Source organism: Oncorhynchus gorbuscha, linkage group LG14 (genome assembly GCF_021184085.1).
Source record: "Oncorhynchus gorbuscha isolate QuinsamMale2020 ecotype Even-year linkage group LG14, OgorEven_v1.0, whole genome shotgun sequence".
NCBI classification, from domain to species: Eukaryota; Metazoa; Chordata; class Actinopteri; order Salmoniformes; family Salmonidae; genus Oncorhynchus; species Oncorhynchus gorbuscha.
In genome coordinates, this window is record NC_060186.1 from 2,873,248 (window position 1) to 2,888,247 (window position 15,000).

At 44.3% G+C, this 15,000-nt stretch overlaps 1 protein-coding gene across 1 annotated transcript in view; it reads left to right on the forward strand.

Annotated features, from left to right (window-relative positions):
• Window positions 1-15,000, forward strand: part of LOC123995973 (leucine-rich repeat-containing G-protein coupled receptor 5-like) — a 124,117-nt gene that overhangs the window by 27,170 nt on the left and 81,947 nt on the right. Inside the window, exon 3 of the mRNA XM_046299625.1 lies at window positions 7,589-7,660. Coding sequence (XP_046155581.1) covers window positions 7,589-7,660 — 72 coding nt within the window. The remainder of the gene's footprint in view (window positions 1-7,588; window positions 7,661-15,000) is intronic.

Consider the following 15,000-nt stretch of genomic DNA (forward strand, 5'->3'; position numbering starts at 1 on the left):
AATGTTAATGCTGTTATTGAGAAGTGGAAACGTCCAGGAGCAACAACGGCTCAGCCGCGAAGTTGTAGGCCACACAAGCTCACAGAACTGGACCGCAGAGTTCTGAAGCACATAGATGATTTTTACGTGTGCTGTCCTCGGTTGCAACACTCACTACCGAGTTCCAAACTGCCTCTGGAAGCAACGTCAGCACAAGAACTAAGATCACCATGTGCAATGCCAAGCGTCGTCTGGAGGGGTGTAAAGCTCACCACCATTGGACTCTGGAGCAGTGGAAACGTGGTCTCTGGAGGGATGAATCACGGTTCACCATCTGGCAGTCTGACAGACAAATCTGGTTTTGGTGGATGCCAGGAGAACACTACCTGCCCCATAGTGCCAACTGTAAAGTTTGGTGGAGGAGGAATAATGGTCTGGGGCTGTTTTTCATGGTTCAGGCCCCTTACTTCCAGTGAAGGGAAATCTTCACTCTACAGAATACAATGACATTCTAGACAATTCTGTGCTTCCAACTTTGTGGCAACAGTTTGGGGGAGGCCCTTTCCTGTTTCAGTATGACATTGCCCCCGTGCACAAAGCAAGGATCATACAGAAATGGTTTTTCGATCGGTGTGGAAGAACTTGACTGGCCTGCACAGAGCCCTGACCTCAACCCCATCGAACACCTTTGGGATGAATTGGAACGCTGACTGTGAGTCAGGCCGAACCGCCCAACATCAGTGTCCGACCTCACTAATGCTCTTGTGGCTGAATGGAAGCAAGACCCAGCAGCAATGTTCCAACGTCTAGTGGAAACTCTTCCCAGAAGAGTGGAGGCTGTTATAGCAGCGAAGAGGGGGGACCAACTCCATATGAATGAGCTTAGAATGAGATGTTCGACGAGCAAGTGTCCACATACTATTGGTAGTGTAGTTTAGTTTATCAATCGGAAGAAGAAGAAGAAGAAAGAACATGTGTAGTTAAAAAGAAGAACAGGACAGATTTATTAAATATAAAAGTTGATGTATATTCACATATTTTATCCCTTAAAAATAATATTTGTGATAGCAGCTGGTCTGGTTTATCTCTTCATAGAAATAGAGATGTTTGGTTCTATAAAACCATTTGTTTCATTAGCCTTTCTCCTTGGCATTGTGGGTACACATGCTACCCTACCGTTGACCGAGGAAGGCTTGTTGTGACAGTTGTCAAGAAGAGTTTTATACTGGACATCTGGGGAGAAGAGATCTTAGTGGTCAGATAGAGGAATGTGACACACTTTCACAGCCAATCAGATGAGCTCATTAAGTTATTTGTTTGTTTACATTCGCAGCTCGCTCAAACAGGGGAGAGAGAGAGAGACTGGGAGAGAGACTGGGAGAGAGACTGGGAGAGAGACTGGGAGAGAGACTGGGAGAGAGACTGGGAGAGAGACTGGGAGAGAGACTGGGAGAGAGACTGGGAGAGAGACTGGGAGAGAGACTGGGAGAGACTGGGAGGGAGAGAGAGAGAGAGACTGGGAGAGAGAGAGACTGGGAGAGAGACTGGGAGAGAGACTGGGAGAGAGAGAGACTGGGAGAGAGACTGGGAGAGAGACTGGGAGAGAGACTGGGAGAGAGAGAGAGACTGGGAGAGAGACTGGGAGAGAGACTGGGAGAGAGACTGGGAGAGAGACTGGGAGAGAGACTGGGAGAGAGACTGGGAGAGAGACTGGGAGAGAGACTGGGAGAGAGAGGGAGAGAGAGAGACTGGGAGAGAGGGAGAGAGAGAGAGAGACTGGGAGAGACTGAGACTGGGAGAGAGACTGGGAGAGAGACTGGGAGAGAGACTGGGAGAGAGACTGGGAGAGAGAGAGACTGGGAGAGAGACTGGGAGAGAGACTGGGAGAGAGACTGGGAGAGAGACTGGGAGAGAGACTGGGAGAGAGAGACTGGGAGAGAGACTGGGAGAGAGACTGGGAGAGAGACTGGGAGAGACTGGAGAGACTGAGAGGGAGAGACTGGGAGAGAGACTGGGAGAGAGACTGGGAGAGAGACTGGGAGAGAGACTGGGAGAGAGACTGGGAGAGAGACTGGGAGAGAGACTGGGAGAGAGACTGGGAGACTGGGAGAGAGACTGGGAGAGAGAGACTGGGAGAGAGACTGGGAGAGAGACTGGGAGAGAGACTGGGAGAGAGACTGGGAGAGAGACTAGGAGGAGAGAGACTGGGAGAGAGACTGGGAGAGAGAGAGACTGGAGAGAGAGAGAGAGTCTAGGAGACTGGGAGAGAGACTGGGAGAGAGACTGGGAGGAGAGACAGGGAGAGACTGGGAGAGAGAGACTGGAGACAGAGAGAGACTGGGAGAGAGACTAGGAGAGACTGGAGAGAGAGACTGGGAGAGAGAGACTGGGAGAGAGAGAGACTGGGAGAGAGAGACAGACAGACAGACAGACAGACAGACAGACAGGGAGAGAGACAGACAGAGACAGACAGACAGACAGACAGACAGACAGGGAGAGAGACAGACAGACAGACAGACAGGGACAGACAGACAGACAGACAGACAGACAGACAGACAGACAGACAGACAGGGAGAGAGACAGACTAGGAGAGAGAGACAGGGAGAGAGACAGACAGAGAGACTGGGAGAGAGAGACTGGGAGAGAGACAGAGAGAGACTGGGAGACAGACTGGGAGAGAGACTGGACAGAGAGAGACTGAGAGAGAGAGAGACTGGGAGAGAGAGACTGGGAGAGAGAGTCTAGGAGACAGACAGAGAGAGAGACCGAGAGAGAGAGAGACTGGGAGAGAGAGACTAGGAGAGAGACTGGGAGAGAGACTGGGAGAGAGACTAGGAGCAGACCGAGAGAGAGAGAGAGAGAGACCGAGAGAGAGAGAGAGAGAGAGAGAGAGAGAGAGAGAGAGAGAGAGAGAGACAGAGAGACAGAGAGACAGAGAGACAGACAGACAGACAGACAGACAGACAGACAGACAGACAGACAGACAGACAGACAGACAGACAGACAGACAGACAGACAGACAGACAGACAGACAGACAGACAGACAGACAGACAGACAGACAGACAGACAGCTAGAGAGAGTTGAGTACACATCTGCCTCTAAGCCTGAATTCCAACATGTTTGGGCAATGTCCACATCCGATGTTCTGCTGCCTGTGATCCTGTCTGTGTGTTCCTCATCTCTGGCTTGACAGACTACGGAACTCTGGGTGAAGATTTAACACCCAGTTTGTTCATGTACAGACAGGAGATTAGATTATGTACTAACACAGTCCAGAGATGTTGTTTCCTAGGGGATCAGCGATAGGATATTTGTGCGTTAGAATTTATACCTATATAAGTATTTTATTTGTGGATGGACAGTGACAGTCAGAAGCTAGGGAGAGACAGATATATATTTTATATTTTATTTATTTTTTGTTTATTATCTATTTCACTTGATTTGTCATGTTTCCCATGCCAATAGAACCCTTGAATTGAATTGAAATGAATTGAATTGAATTGACAGATATTGAGGGGGACAGAGAGTAGGGGCCGAGGTGGGATTCGTAACCCTGTCACCGGTGGGTTTATGTGGTCCAGATTTGGCTGCGTTAACACCACACCACAGCAGAGTATTCTGTATGATCTGTGTGCGTTAGGATAGTATATTGTATTCTATTGTAGTCTATTGTAGTCTACTGTAGTCTATTGTATTATATTGTAGTATATTGTATTAACTTGTAGTACATTGTAGTATATTGTATTATATTGTATTATATTGTAGTATATTGTATTATATTGTATTCTATTGTAGTATATTGTATTATATTGTAGTCTATTGTATTATATTGTAGTATATTGTATTATATTGTATTATATTGTATTCTATTGTAGTCTATTGTAGTCTATTGTATTCTATTGTAGTCTAGTGTATTATATTGTAGTCTATTGTAGTCTATTGTATTATATTGTAGTCTATTGTAGTCTATTGTATTCTATTGTAGTCTATTGTAGTCTATTGTATTATATTGTCTATTGTATTATATTGTAGTCTATTGTATTCTATTGTAGTCTATTGTATTATATTGTATTATATTGTAGTCTATTGTAGTCTATTGTATTCTATTGTAGTCTATTGTATTCTATTGTATTATATTGTAGTATATTGTATTATATTGTATTATATTGTAGTATATTGTATTATATTGTATTATATTGTAGTACATTGTAGTATATTGTATTATATTGTATTATATTGTAGTATATTGTATTATATTGTATTCTATTGTAGTATATTGTATTATATTGTAGTCTATTGTATTATATTGTAGTCTATTGTATTATATTGTAGTCTATTGTAGTCTATTGTATTATATTGTAGTCTATTGTATTATATTGTAGTCTATTGTAGTCTATTGTATTCTATTGTAGTCTATTGTAGTCTATTGTATTCTATTGTAGTCTATTGTAGTATATTGTATTCTATTGTCTATTGTATTATATTGTAGTCTATTGTATTCTATTGTAGTCTATTGTATTATATTGTATTATATTGTATTCTATTGTATTATATTGTAGTATATTGTATTCTATTGTATTATATTGTAGTATATTGTATTATATTGTATTATATTGTAGTATATTGTATTATATTGTAGTCTATTGTATTCTATTGTAGTCTATTGTATTATATTGTATTATATTGTATTCTATTGTATTATATTGTAGTATATTGTATTCTATTGTATTATATTGTAGTATATTGTATTATATTGTATTCTATTGTGGTCTATTGTATTCTATTGTAGTCTATTGTAGTCTATTGTATTATATTGTATTTCATCTTAATGATGACACATTACAGTAGGCCCATGCTGTGTTAGTTCTGCCTCAGCACTCTGACACTAAGATTACTATCCACGCAAAACGTTATGTTTGGCGTAAAAGCAACACAGCTCATCACTCTGAACACACCATCCCCACTGTCAAACATGGTGGTGGCAGCATCATGGTTTGGGCCTGCTTTTCTTCAGCAGGGACAGGGAAGATGGTTAAAATTGATGGGAAGATGGATGGAGCCAAATACAGGACCATTCTGGAAGAAAACCTGATGGAGTCTGCAAAAGACCTGAGACTGGGACGGAGATTTGTCTTCCAACAAGACAATGATCCAAAACATAAAGCAAAATCTACAATGGAATGGTTCAAAAATAAACATATCCAGGTGTTAGAATGGCCAAGTCAAAGTCCAGACCTGAATCCAATCGAGAATCTGTGGAAAGAACTGAAAACTGCTGTTCACAAATGCTCTCCATCCAACCTCACTGAGCTCGAGCTGTTTTGCAAGGAGGAATGGGAAAAAATGTCAGTCTCTCGATGTGCAAAACTGATAGAGACATACCCCTAGCGACTTACAGCTGTAATCGCAGCAAAAGGTGGCGCTACAAAGTATTAACTTTAGGGGGCTGAATAATTTTGCACGCCCAATTTTTCAGTTTTTGATTTGTTAAAAAAGTTAGAAATATCCAATAAATGTCATTCCACTTCATGATTGTGTCCCACTTGTATAAATACACAGTCTCCCCTACAGCTATAAACTATATAAATACACAGTCTACAGACTATATAAATACACAGTCTACCCTACAGCTACAGGCTATATAAATACACAGTCTACAGACTATATAAATAAAGTCTACAGTCTCCCCTACACAGCTATAAACTATATAAATACACAGTCTACAGACTATATAAATACACAGTCTACAGGCTATATAAATACACAGTCTACCCTACAGCTACAGACTATATAAATACACAGTCTACCCTACAGCTACAGACTATATAAATACACAGTCTACCCTACAGCTACAGACTATATAAATACACAGTCTACAGACTATATAAATCTACACAGTCTACCCTACAGCTATATAGACTATATAAATACACAGGATATAAGGACAGTCTACAGGTTATATAAATACACAGTCCTACAGGCTATATAAATACACAGTACAGACTATATAAATACACAGTCTACCCTACAGCTACAGACTATATAAATACAGTCTACCCTAGACTACAGACTATATAAATACACAGTCTACAGACTATATAAATACACAGTCTACAAGCTATATAAATACACAGTCTACAGGCTATATAATTACACAGTCTACAGACTATATAAATACACAGTCTACAGACTATATAAATACACAGTCTACCCTACAGCTACAGACTATATACAGTGCCTTGCGAAAGTATTCGGCCCCCTTGAACTTTGCGACCTTTTGCCAAATTTCAGGCTATAATAAAGATATAAAACTGTATTTTTTTAAAGGAGCTGAATAATTTTGCAATAACAAGCCCAATTTTTATTTCAAACTTGTTTTGATTTGTTAAACAAGTTTGAAATATCCAATAAATGTTGTTCCACTTCATGATTGTGTCCCACTTGTTGTTGATTTTTCACAAAAAATACAGTTTTATATCTTTATGTTTGAAGCCTGAAATGTGGCAAAAGGTCGCAAAGTTCAAGGGGGCCGAATACTTTCGCAAGGCACTGTAACTGTAAATACACAGTCTATATAAATACACAGTCTACAGACTATATAAATACACAGTCTACAGACTATATAAATACACAGTCTACAGCAGGGACAGGGAAGATATATAAATACACAGTCTACAGAAAACTATATAAATACACAGTCTACAGACTATATAAATACACAGTCTACTCTACAGCTACAGACTATATAAATACACAGTCTACAGACTATATAAATACACAGTCTACAGCTACAGACTATATAAATACACAGTCTACAGACTATATAAATACACAGTCTACACAAAGCTACAGACTATATAAATACACAGTGTACAGACTATTTAAATACACAGTCTTCCCTTTCAACTGTTTGAAGCCTGAAATGTGGCAAAAGTGTTCTTCAACTGTTCTGTGTCACCTCTCTCTGATAGATTTTACAGGGTCTGTGTTCTGTGTTCTATGTCACCTCTATCTGATAGATTTTAAAGGGTCTGTGTTCTGTGTTCTGTGTCACCTCTCTCTGATAGATTTTAAAGGGTCTGTGTTCTGTGTTCTGTGTCACCTCTCTCTGATAGATTTTAAAGGGTCTGTGTTCTGTGTTCTCTGTCACCTCTCTCTGATAGATTTTAAAGGGTCTGTGTCTGTGTCACCTCTCTCTGATATATTTTAAAGGGTATGTTTTCTCTATCACCTCTCTCTGATAGATTTTAAAGGGTATGTTTTCTCTGTCACCTCTCTCTGATAGATTTTAAAGGGTCTGTGTCTGTGTCACCTCTCTCTGATAGATTTTAAAGGGTCTGTGTTCTGTGTTCTCTGTCACCTCTCTCTGATACATTTTAAAGGGTCTGTGTTCTGTGTTCTGTGTCACCTCTCTCTGATAGATTTTAAAGGGTATGTTTTCTCTATCACCTCTCTCTGATAGATTTTAAAGGGTCTGTGTTCTGTGTTCTGTGTCACCTCTCTCTGATAGATTTTAAAGGATCTGTGTCAGTGTCATCACTTTCAGGTGCGCCATCAATTTTCTTCCCCCTGCCCTGATGATCTCTTGCGTTTTATCTTCCCATGCAGGATGCTTCAGAACAACCAGCTGCGACGGGTTCCAGGCGAAGCCCTTCAGAACCTCAGGAACCTCCAGTCTCTGTGAGTCGATCTTCTCCCACCTCTATCATTGCTGCTGCCTGGTCGAAATTAAAGAAGCTCTTTTTTCATATGTTAACATTGCCAACGCAAGTGAAATAGATAATAACAAAAGTAAACCAAACAATAAAAAATGAACAGTAAATATTACACTCACAAAGTTTGCAAAAGAATAAAGACATTTCATATGTCATTATGTCTACAGTATATACAGTGTTGTAATGATGTGCAAATAGTTAAAAATGGAAAATAAATAAACATAAATATGGGTTGTATTTTGTTAGTTAGTAGTTATTTAGTTTGTTTATTTAGTTAGTTGTTCTTCACTGATTGACCTTTTGTTGTGGCAACAGGTCACAAATCGTGCTGCTGTGATTACACACTGTGGTAATTCTTTGTGGGTCTGTGTAATCTGAGGGAAATATGTCTCTCTAATATGGTCATACATTTGGCAGGAGGTTATGAAATGCAGCTCAGTTTCCACTTCAATTTGTGGGCAGTGAGCACATAGCCTGTCTTCTCTTGAGAGCCATGTCTGCCTACGGCGGCCTTTCTCAATAGCAAGGCTATGCTCACTGAGTCTGTACATAGTCAAAGCTTTCCTTAAGTTTGGGTCAGTCACACTTGTCAGGTATTCTGCCATTGTGTGCTCTCTGTTTAGGGCCAAATAACATTCTAGTTAGCTCAGTTCTTTTGTTAATTCTATCTAATGTGTCAAGTAATTCTGTTTTTGTTTTCTAATGATTTGGTTGGGTCTAATTGTGTTGCTGTCCTGGGTAGAGGTCGACCGATTATGATTTTTTAAATAAAATGTATTTGTAATAATGACAATTACAACAATACTGAATGAACACTTATTTTAACTTAATATAATACATCAATAAAATCTAGTTAGCCTCAAGTAGATAATGAAACATGTTCAATTTGGTTTAAATAATGCAAAAACAAAGTGTTGGAGAAGAAAGTAAAAGTGCAATATGTGCCATGTAAGAAAGCTAACGTTTCAGTTCCTTGCTCAGAACATGAGAACATATTAAAGCTGGTGGTTCCTTTTAACATGAGTCTTCAATATTCCCAGGTAAGAAGTTTTAGGTTGAAGTTATTATAGGAATTATAGGACTATTTCCCTCTATACCATTTGTATTTCATTAACCTTTGACTATTGGATGTTCTTATAGTCACTTTAGTATTGCCAGTGTAACAGTATAGCTTCCGTCCCTCTCCTCACTCCTCCCGGGCTCGAACCAGAAACACAACGACAACAGCCACCCTCGAAGCAGTGTTACGCATGCAGAGCAAGGGGAACAACCGCTCCCAAGTCTCAGAGCGAGTGACATTTTAAATGCTATTAGCGCGCACCCCGCTAACTAGCTAGCCATTTCACATCGCTTACACCAGCCTCATCTCTGGAGTTGATAGGCTTGAAGTCATAAACAGCTTGAAGCACAGCGAAGAGCTGCAGGCAAACGCAGGAAAGTGCTGTTTGAACGAATGCTTACGAGCCTGCTGCTGCCTACCATCGCTCAGTCAGACTGCTCTATCAAATCATACACGTAGTTATAACATAATTACACACAGAAATACGAGCCGTAGGTCATTAATATGGTTGAATCCGGAAACTATCATCTCGAAAACAAGACGTTTATTCTTTCAGTGAAATACGGAACCGTTCTGTATTTTGTCTAACAGGTGACATCCATAAGTCTAAATATTGCTGTTACGTTGCACAACCTTCAATGTTATGTCATAATTACATAAAATTCTGGAAAATTAGTTCGCAATGAGCCAGGCGGCCCAAACTGTTGCATAAACGCTGACTCTGCGTGCAATGAACGCAAGAGAAATGACACAATTTCACATGGCCTGCTAACATGGATTTCTTTTAGCTAATTATGCAGGTTTAAAAATATATACTTCTGTGTATTGAGAAAGGCATTGATGTTCATGGTTAGGTACACATTGGAGCAACGATACGCACCGCATCGATTATATGCAACGAAGGACACGCTAGATAAACTAGTATATCATCAACCATGTGTAGTTAACTAGTGATTATGATTGATGTTTTTTTATAAGATAAGTTTAATGCTAGCTAGCAACTTACTTAGTGCATTCGCGTAACAGGCAGTCTCCTCGTGGAGTGTTTAATGTAATCAGGTGGTTAGAGCGTTGGACTAATTAACTGTAAGGTTGCAAGATTGAATCCCCCGAGCTGACAAGGTATCGGCCTAATTCTGCTCTGCAGGCATTATTTGGTGTGTTATGTTGTACGCAGAGGACACTTTTGTAGCATTCTTCATGCAGAGTCTCAATTTGGTGTTTGGTTCTTGGTTGCTTAGCAGACCCCAGACCTCACAACCATAAAGGGCAATGGGTTCTATAACTATTTTTATACAGATCCTAATTCTCTCTCTCTCTCTCTCGCTCTTGCTCTGTCTCTCTCTCTCTCGCTCTCTCGCTCTCTCTCTGTCTCTCTCTCTCTCTCTCTCTCTCTCTCTCTCTCTCTCTCTCTCTCTCTCTCTCTCTCTCTCTCTCTCTCTCTCTCTCTCTCTCTCTCTCTCTCTCTCTCTCTCTCTCTCCCTATCTCTATCTTTCTCCTCTGTCTCTGTCTCTGTCTCTGTCTCTGTCTCTCTCTCTCTCTCTACCTTTCTTCTCTCTCTCTACCTTTCTTCTCTCTCTCCATCCCCTGTCTATCCTTGACCTTTTCCTTCTTCCTTTAAAGAAATCTCCAGGCAACTAGAGCCCATCTCCACTTTCGGTTTCAGCAACAATTACTATGTTTTTTATCAGGCTCTTACTCTCTCCCTCTCTCCATAAGTGGCCTGGACTTTTAATTACCATATGAAACGGGGCTGGGAGAATGAAATGGGGACTGATGGGGTTGGAGGGGTGGGAGAGGTGTGTGTGCGTGTGTGCATGTGTGCGTGTGTGTGTGTGTGTGTGTGTGTGTGTGTGTGTGTGTGTGTGTGTGTGTGTGTGTGTGTGTGTGTGTGTGTGTGTGTGTGTGTGTGTGTGTGTGTGTGTGTGTGTGTGTGTGTGTGTGTGTGTGTGTGTGTGTGTGTGTGAAATGGGGTGGAGGGGTACAGAGAGAGTTGGAATGGAGAGTCTAAATCAATGTGGGCCCATAGAGAGAGCCTTACCTTTGGGGAGAAAGAGGAAGGAAGAGGGAGGGGGAATGAGAGAGGAAGGAGAGGAGGGGGAAGGAGATAGGAAGGAGAGGAGGGGAAGGAGAGGAGGGGGAATAGGAAGGAGAGAGGAGGGGGAAGGAGAGAGGAAGGAGAGAGGAGGGGGGAGGGGGAGGAGATAGGAAGGAGAGAGGAGGGGGAAGGAGAGAGGAAGGAGAGAGGAGGAGGAAGGAGATAGGAAGGAGAGAGGAGGGGGAAGGGAGATAGGAAGGAGAGAGGAGGGGGAAGGAGTTGGAAGGAGAGGAGGGGGAAGGAGAACTGAATGCAGATTGTCTTTCACTGGAGTTCCTTCTCTTATATTTACCTTCCTCCTCCTCTCTCCTTCCTCCTCCTCTCTCCTTTCTCCTCCTCTCTCCTTTCTCCTCCTCTCTCCTTCCTCCTCCTCTCTCCTTCCTCCTCCTCTCTCCTTCCCCCTCCTCTCTCCTTCCTCCTCCTCTCTCCTTCCTCCTCCTCTCTCCTTTCCCCTCCTCTCTCCTTCCTCCTCCTCTCTCCTTTCCCCTCCTCTCTCCTTCCCCCTCCTCTCCCCTTCCCCCTCCTCTCTTCTTCCTCCTCCTCTCTCCTTCCATCTCCTCTCTCCATCCCTCCTACTCTCCTTTCTCCTCCTCTTTCCTTCCTCCTCCCCTCCACTCTCTTTCCTCATCCTCTCTCCTTCCTCCTCCTCTCTCCATCCCTCCTACTCTCCTTTCTCCTCCTCTCTCCTTGCTCCTCCTCTCTCATTTCCCCCCTCTCTCCTTTCCCCTCCTCTCTCCTTTCCCCTCCTCTCTCATTTCCCCTCCTCTCTCCCTTCTCTCCTCCACTCCTTCCTCCTCCTCTCTCCTTTCTCCTCCTCTCTCCTTCATCCTCCCCTCCCCTCTCCTTCCTCATCCTCTCTCCTTCCTCCTCCTCTCCCTCCTCCTCTCTCCTTTCCCCTCCTCTCTCCTTTCCCACCTCTCTCCCTTCTCTCCTCCTCTCCATCCCTCCTACTCTCCTTTCTCCTCCTCTCTCCTTTCTCCTCATCTCCCTCCTCCTCTCTCCTTTCCCCTCCTCTCTCCTTTCCTCTCCTCTCCTCTTTCCCCGCCTCTCTCCCTTCTCTCCTCCTCTCCTTCCTCCTCCTCTCTCCTTTCTCCTCCTCTCCTTCCTCCTCCTCTCTCCTTCCCCCTCGTCTCTCTTCCCCCTCCAAACGCATGTGGATTATCAGTCTAAGATCACATTCATTAATAAGCATTGTCCTATATGGCGTCTGTCTCGCTCAGAGCAGGTTGGCAGGGAGAACAGAGCAGCTGTTGTTACCTCAACAGGTCTGAATGTGTGTTGTACAGACAGAGTGTCTGGGTCCTAGATGGAACTATAGGGCTCTGGTCTAAAGCAGTGCACTATAAAGGGAATAGGGTCTTCAGTAAGAGTAGTCTTCAGTAACAGTGATCTTCAATAAGAGTAGTCTTCAGTAACAGTGGTCTTCAGTAACAGTGTCTTCAGTAATAGTGGTCTTCAGTAACAGTGGTCTTCAGTAGCAATAACAGTCTTCAGTAACAGTGGTCTTCAGTAACTTCAGTAGCAATGGTCTTCAGTAACAGTGGTCTTCAGTAACAGTGGTCTTCAGTAACTGTGGTCTTCAGTAGCAGTGGTCTTCAGTAACAGTGGTCTTCAGAAACAGTGGTCTTCAGTAATAGTGGTCTTCAGTAACAGTGGTCTTCAGTAAGATTTAAGGGACAGATCCTTTTGGGCTCTTTTGTTTGTTTGTCGAAGGGGTATAGGGAGAGTCGGAGGGAGAGTCAGAGTGGTGGAGGGAGAGTCAGAGTGGTGGAGGGAGAATCAGAGGGTCAGAGGGAGAGTCAGAGTGGTGGAGGGAGAATCAGAGGGTCGGAGGGAGAATCAGAGGGTTGGAGGGAGAATCAGAGGGTCGGAGGGAGAGTCGGAGTGGTGGAGGGAGAGTCAGAGTGGTGGAGGGAGAATCAGAGTGGTGGAGGGAGAGTCAGAGTGGTGGAGGGAGAATCAGAGGGTCGGAGGGAGAATCAGAGTGGTGGAGGGAGAATCAGAGGGTCGGAGGGAGAATCAGAGTGGTGGAGGGAGAATCAGAGGGTGGAGGGAGAGTCAGAGTGGTGGAGGGAGAGTCGGAGGGAGAGTCAGAGTGGTGGAGGGAGAATCAGAGTGGTGGAGGGAGAATCAGAGGGTCAGAGGGAGAATCAGAGTGGTGGAGGGAGAATCAGAGGGTGGGAGGGAGAGGGAGAATCAGAGTGGTGGAGGGAGAATCAGAGTGGTGGAGGGAGAATCAGAGTGGTGGAGGGAGAATCAGAGTGGTGGAGGGAGAATCAGAGGGTCGGAGGGAGAATCAGAGTGGTCAGGGAGAATCAGAGGGTCGGAGGGAGAGTCAGAGTGGTGGAGGGAGAATCAGAGTGGAGTCGGAGGGAGAGTCAGAGTGGTGGAGGGAGAATCAGAGGGTGGAGGGAGAATCAGAGTGGTGGAGGGAGAATCAGGAGTGGTGGAGGGAGAGTCGGAGTGGTGGAGGGAGAATCAGAGTGGTGGAGGGAGAATCAGAGGGTCGGAGGGAGAATCAGAGGGTGGAGGGAGAATCAGAGGGTCAGAGGGAGAATCAGAGTGGTGGAGGGAGAATCAGAGTGGTGGAGGGAGAATCAGAGTGGTGGAGGGAGAATCAGAGGGTCAGAGGGAGAATCAGAGGGTCGGAGGGAGAATCAGAGGGTCGGAGGGAGAATCAGAGGGTCGGAGGGAGAATCAGAGGGTCGGAGGGAGAATCAGAGGGTGGAGGGAGAATCAGAGTGGTGGAGGGAGAATCAGAGGGTGGAGGGAGAATCAGAGGGTCGGAGGGAGAATCAGAGGGTGGAGGGAGAGTCAGAGTGGTGGAGGGAGAATCAGAGTGGTGGAGGGAGAATCAGAGTGGTGGAGGGAGAGTCGGAGTGGTGGAGGGAGAATCGGAGTGGTGGAGGGAGAGTCGGAGTGGTGGAGGGAGAATCGGAGTGGTGGAGGGAGAATCGGAGTGGTGGAGGGAGAGTCGGAGTGGTGGAGGGAGAGTCGGAGTGGTGGAGGGAGAGTCAGAGGGGCAGAGGGGTGAAGGGTCGGAGGGAGAGTCAGAGTGTCGGAGGGAGGTTGAAAGGATGGGGAAAAGTGCATCAACTTTGAAGAAATGAAAGACCCACTATAAATCTTTTCTTCCTCTGAGTGACAGTTGGTTATCAGAAGAAGACAGTTGGTTGAGCTGCTCTACAGATGCTCTCTGGGATACGTTGGACGATCTAACTGATTTGGAGCAGTTCCCTTCAATGGTGTTTTATGTCCTCTGAACAAAATATTTGAAAAGCAAACCAATAAAATCAGAGAGAAGATGACGTCAGTGGGTGGAGGGAGACTATAATGTAATAGCTGTGTCTTAGTGCAGTGTAGTGGGAGTTACACAAACGTTGAAACAATGAATTGAACGTTGAATAACTGAAAGATACATGTCCATCTCCTGATGGATCTTCCTCAGAGACGTTGTTGAAAGAGTTATGTTGGGGAGCGGAACGCAGGCTGCTAGGGAGGAGGACTACCAAACACCTCAGAGACGTTGTTGAAAGAGTTATGTTGGGGAGGAACGCAGGCTGCTAGGGAGGAGGACTACCAAACACCTCAGAGACGTTGTTGAAAGAGTTATGTTGGGGAGCGTCCGCAGGCTGCTAGGGAGGAGGACTACCAAACACCTCAGAGACGTTGTTGAAAGAGTTATGTTGGGGAGCGTCCGCAGGCTGCTAGGGAGGAGGACTACCAAACACCTCAGAGACGTTGTTGAAAGAGTTATGTTGGGGAGCGTCCACAGGCTGCTAGGGAGGAGGACTACCAAACACCTCAGAGACGTTGTTGAAAGAGTTATGTTGGGGAGGGTCCGCAGGCTGCTAGGGAGGAGGACTACCAAACACCTCAGAGACGTTGTTGAAAGAGTTATGTTGGGGAGCGTCCGCAGGCTGCTAGGGAGGAGGACTACCAAACACCTCAGAGACGTTGTTGAAAGAGTTATGTTGGGGAGCGTCCACAGGCTGCTAGGGAGGAGGACTACCAAACACCTCAGAGACGTTGTTGAAAGAGTTATGTTGGGGAGCGTCCGCAGGCTGCTAGGGAGGAGGACTACCAAACACCTCAGAGACGTTGTTGAAAGAGTTATGTTGGGGAGGGAACGCAGGCTGCTAGGGA